At 56.9% G+C, this 5,046-nt stretch overlaps 1 protein-coding gene across 1 annotated transcript; it reads left to right on the forward strand.

The window, feature by feature from the left end:
• Window positions 1-6: 6 nt before the first annotated feature.
• On the forward strand, window positions 7-4,693 carry PSMC3 (proteasome 26S subunit, ATPase 3). Its single transcript, XM_081064054.1, has 10 exons — window positions 7-169; window positions 561-665; window positions 775-837; window positions 1,092-1,229; window positions 1,661-1,804; window positions 1,918-2,066; window positions 2,952-3,048; window positions 3,269-3,414; window positions 4,252-4,333; window positions 4,511-4,693. Exons 1-10 carry the CDS (start codon window positions 47-49, stop codon window positions 4,619-4,621), a joined length of 1,158 nt encoding a protein of 385 aa, XP_080920180.1. The 5' UTR covers window positions 7-46; the 3' UTR covers window positions 4,622-4,693.
• The last annotated feature ends 353 nt before the right edge of the window (window positions 4,694-5,046 follow it).

Genomic DNA, 5,046 nt, shown 5'->3' on the forward strand with positions numbered 1-5,046 from the left:
TGCACCAAAGCTGAACATTGGCTTCCACGCACCTTCATCGCAGATTATGAAGAGCGAAGTGTTACGAGTAACCCACGAGCTGCAGGCTATGAAGGACAAGATCAAGGAGAACAGTGAGAAAATCAAAGTGAACAAGACCCTGCCCTACCTTGTCTCCAACGTCATCGAGGTGTGTGTGTATGTGGAGGGGAAGACGGGGGTCAGTGGGGCTTGGAGGTAGCCGGCCATGGGGCCACTGGGGGAAGAGTGGTGGAAGTTTGGAGGCCCAAACTGCATGTTGGGCCACCCCTTCTAGGGCCCCGAAAGGCCTCAGACACCTCAGTCGTCTTCTTTTCTGCTGGTTATTCCTCCTCGGGGCAGAGAGGCAACACCTAACCAGAGATCTTCTCAGTGCCCTGGTTGGTCAGCTGCACTTGCTGGGCTCAGGGCTAGTGTGAGGAGTGAGGTAGGGATGGCCAGCCCTGCAGGTGTTGGGGCGATCTCAGCCCAGGAAGCACCTGGCTCTGCGGAGTTCAGTGGGCTGAGCAGGGCCTGTTGATCTGAGCTTTATCCCTTTCCAGCTTTTGGATGTTGATCCTAATGACCAAGAGGAGGATGGTGCCAATATTGACTTAGACTCCCAGAGGAAGGGCAAATGTGCAGTGATCAAAACCTCTACACGACAGGTGAGGCCGACTCAACAGTAGGAGAACGGAGGAGGGTGAGGGGTGGATGGGGAAAGGCCTGGGGAACCTTACTGAGTAACTGAGGCGGCTTCTGGACTCTTTCCTACAGACCTACTTCCTGCCTGTGATTGGGTTGGTGGACGCTGAAAAGTTGAAGCCGGGAGATTTGGTGGTGAGTGGTGTCCCCGAGCCGAGCCAGAGCTTTTCTAATGAGGTTTCTCCCACTGAACCCCTCCCCCAGGCCCAGGTTGCTGTCGGTCCTGAATCTTGGCAGAGCAGCCTGGAGAGTCAGATCCTGTCTATCTGCTCTTTGAATCTTGTGTTGCCCAGTCCCATATCATTCGTTTCACTCTATGAACACCTGTCACGCCTATTAATTAGGCCTTGAGCTGGGACAAATCTGAAGGCTTTGTGTTTTGCCCCCAGGGTGTGAACAAAGACTCCTATTTGATCCTGGAGACCCTGCCTACAGAGTACGACTCCCGGGTGAAGGCCATGGAGGTGGACGAGAGGCCCACAGAACAATACAGTGACATTGGGGGCCTGGACAAGCAGATTCAGGAGGTGAGGGAGGCCTGGAAGCCACCACCAGTCTCGCCTTTTGTGTTTCTCTGCTTCATTGATCAGAGCACTTCCCCCTAATATGCCTCTTATCCTCATAGCATCCTAGGGAGGCGAGAAGGATGCTGTGTAACAGTTTAGGAGACTAAGATCAGAGAGACTGAATGACTTGCCTGGGGTCGTAGAAGGTTAGGGCCAGAGCCAGGACTGGAACTCATGTTCAGTGTCTTTCCACCATATCCTGTTGTTCCTGGAAAGACCTTAGTCGGCCTTGGTGGGAGTGAACATTCTGCATTCTTTTGATATGGGGGAAGGAGAGGCGGTGTCCCTGAGCAAGAACAGGAGGGTTGCAGATTGGGGTTTAAGCCATTGAAGGTTGGGCTGTGGGAGCCCTTAGGGCTTCACTCTCCTCACCCAGGACTTCCTCCTGGCAGCTGGTGGAGGCCATTGTTCTGCCAATGAACCACAAGGAGAAGTTTGAGAACCTGGGGATCCAACCTCCAAAGGGAGTACTGATGTATGGGCCCCCAGGTACGGGGAAGACCCTGCTGGCCCGGGCCTGCGCTGCACAGACCAAGGTGGGTGCTTTGGGAAAGATGAGGGGGAAGTGGGCAGTAGCTGAGCAGTACGGGCTCAGAGGGACCTCTCGTGCTCTGGCCTGACTCTCAGTCCCCATCCTCCCCCAACCCAGGCCACCTTCCTGAAGTTGGCTGGCCCCCAGCTGGTGCAGATGTTCATCGGGGATGGTGCCAAGCTGGTCCGGGACGCCTTTGCCCTGGCCAAGGAGAAAGCTCCGTCCATCATTTTCATTGATGAGCTGGATGCCATCGGCACCAAGCGGTAAAGGGGTGCTCGGTGCCACCAAGGGGATTGTTTTAAACTCCTCCTATCCCACTCTGTCTCTACTTTTGTGGTTTTCCTAAGTTCTAACTAGCCTCCCTGCTTGCTTTCTTTTCGCCTGAGCGTCCATTCTCACAGATGGCATCATCTTCCTTACAAAACCTGGTCACGTCACTCACATGCACCCACAGTCCTTCACACGAGCAGATCCTACGTAAAACCCTTGCTGGGCCTCCACGTTGCTCCTTAGGGTAGATGCTGGGCTTTCCATGGCCTGTAAGGCTCCCTGTGTGGCTGTCCCTGTTCCCCTCAGCCTATTCCATTCTTGCCCCTACGTCCCCGCTCCTTCTGGACTCTATGCACAGGGTACCCTCGGCTCGCAGGCCCGCTCGGGCTCTGCGGTGGGAGAAATTTTGCATCTGCAAAATTCCATCTCTAGAATGTGCTTTTCCTTTCCCCCTCTTCTCCAGTGATTGGTTGGCCAGGCAGTGAGTTTTCAGCCTTTAGATCTCAGCTGAGGAATACTTCCTCAGGGATGCCTGCCTGGGCTCCCCAGTACGCTCCGAGTCTGGGTTGGATGCCTGGGTTTGTAAGTTCTAGCTCAGTTCGCAATGGCACATGCGTCAGGGGGATAGCCCAGGCAGTGGCTGGTTTTGCTCACTGTTTTCTCCTCAGTTCAAGACCTGATCCCAACAGTCTGTCCAGTCTCTGAATGTTACAATCACCGAGACCTTCCCGCTGCCAGTCCCTGGACTGGGGGCCCCAAGTTGAGCGAGACAGTCCCTCCCCTGGATGGGTTGGGTTAGGCTTCTGGGGGGTGGACGAGAGGAGGGCTCAACTCGAGCTGTGGCCTCACCAGTGTGTCGGGCCGCCTGTGTACCCCAGCTTTGACAGTGAGAAAGCCGGCGACCGGGAGGTACAGAGGACGATGCTGGAGCTTCTGAACCAGCTGGACGGGTTCCAGCCCAACACGCAAGTAAAGGTGAGCACGGTTGTCACTTCGCAGATGAAGAGCATGGGGTCTAACAGTCGGGGACCTTCTCAGTCCGCTGGCCAGTGCAGCTACATTGGAATGGGAGTCTGTCTTGAACATTCTCTGCCCTTTCACTGGGCCCCTGGGCTGCCTTTCTGCCTGTCATGGCCATGACTTGCCTGTCTGTGAACCCCTTCCTCTTCAAGTTGCTGCTGCTTTCCTTGCTCAGGTAATTGCAGCCACTAACAGGGTGGACATCTTGGACCCTGCCTTGCTCCGCTCAGGCCGCCTGGACCGAAAGATTGAGTTCCCGATGCCCAATGAGGAGGCCCGGGCCAGAATCATGCAGATCCACTCCCGCAAGATGAACGTCAGGTGGGCACGGTCACTGCGAGCAGGGCGCGATCCCTGCAGGGACAGCAGCAGCACGGTCTGTCCGTCCTCATGCGGAGCTGCCCAGGCCTCCATCCACCCCCTCCACATATGTTCGCACACAAGCATTATTCTGCCCAACAACCTCCAGTTCTCCCCACGTCCCTGAGATAGAGTCTTGCTGCGGCCCAGGCCCTAATTCTGGGGACTCTGCTCCTTAGAATCCACCCGTCCCCTCCTCCCCCATGACTGGAAAGTCTGCAGGCCAGAGGCCCTCAGTTTCCCAGCCTCCCCTTTCCTAGCAGATGAGCACAGCCCAGCGTGGCCAGGGGGCTTCAGCTAGGAGCCAGATGGACCTGGGGTTAGATCTCTGTGACCTTCAGTAGGTGGCCTAGCCTCTCCAAGCTTCAGTTTTCTTATGTGGGACTTCGGGATAATGGCACTGACCTCATGGGGTTGTGGCAATGGCAAGCACAGTGCTTGGCATGAGGCCAGTAAGTGGCAGTGCTGGGCTGATGAAGGGCCTGCATTGCTAAGGAGAGGGGGAGACAGCGTCCTTTGTCTCCACATCCTCTTGCTCCCCTGCCTCAGGCTGAGTCGGTCACTGGGGTCGCAGGTACAGATTTCTAGAAGGCTAGATAGAGCTCAGGAGACACATAGTATAAGCTGGTCTAACTTGCTTTGACTGTCCCCCTTCCTCCCCCCATCTTGTACCAAGAAGAGAACACGGCACAGTGGGGTGGTACGGGCCTACAGTCACCCGGCTATGGGGGCGAGTTGAGTTCGCAGCTTGCTGGGGCGGTGTGGGAGCCCATCTTGTCCCCCGCCCCCTCCCCACAGCCCTGATGTGAACTATGAGGAGCTGGCCCGCTGCACGGATGACTTCAACGGGGCCCAGTGCAAGGCTGTGTGTGTGGAGGCGGTGAGTGCTGGGGTCGGGTGGCTGGGTGCTTTGTGCCTTCTTGCCCCCTTCCCTGACAGGGCAGGGAGATTTGGCCGGGGGAGACTGCTGAGGGGAAGAGGCCGAGAAAGCTGTGGCTGCTGGGAACTGGGCCAGGGGTGCGGGAGGCCCCCTAGAGCCTGTCTGTCTTGGGTGTAGGGAATGATCGCACTCCGCAGGGGCGCCACGGAGCTCACTCACGAGGACTACATGGAGGGCATCCTGGAGGTGCAGGCCAAGAAGAAAGCCAACCTGCAGTACTACGCCTAGGGCTTGCCCGCGGCACAGTGCCCTGGCCTCCTGCTGGCTGAAACGCCCAATAAAAAGCTTTCAGGTCCCTGCTGCCTGTCTGCTCACCTTCCCTGGGCTCTGCGTGGATGAGTGGGGGTGCCGCCCTGTGGGAGGGATGGGCGAGTGTTCCCGCTGTCCTCTGGGGTCTTCTGGCCTCTCCCACCGTGTCCCTCCAGACCCGTCTCCCACCACCACCCCTGAGCCTTAGAGGTGGTGGCGCTGTAGCTCTGGAATGAAGGGCCTAAATAGAGATAGCCTTTTGCCTTTTCGCATTTTGGTGTTCTGGCCCTGGGCCTTGCTTTCTTGTAAAGCCAGGTTCTGGGTCTTTTTCCCTTGAACCTCCTTTGTTTCCTAGTCCCCAAGCTTCCTGTTGCTCCACATGCCCCCATTAGCTCTTTTGCCCC

This window comes from Rhinolophus hipposideros (assembly GCF_964194185.1).
Source record: "Rhinolophus hipposideros genome assembly, chromosome: 10".
Classification (NCBI taxonomy): domain Eukaryota; kingdom Metazoa; phylum Chordata; class Mammalia; order Chiroptera; family Rhinolophidae; genus Rhinolophus; species Rhinolophus hipposideros.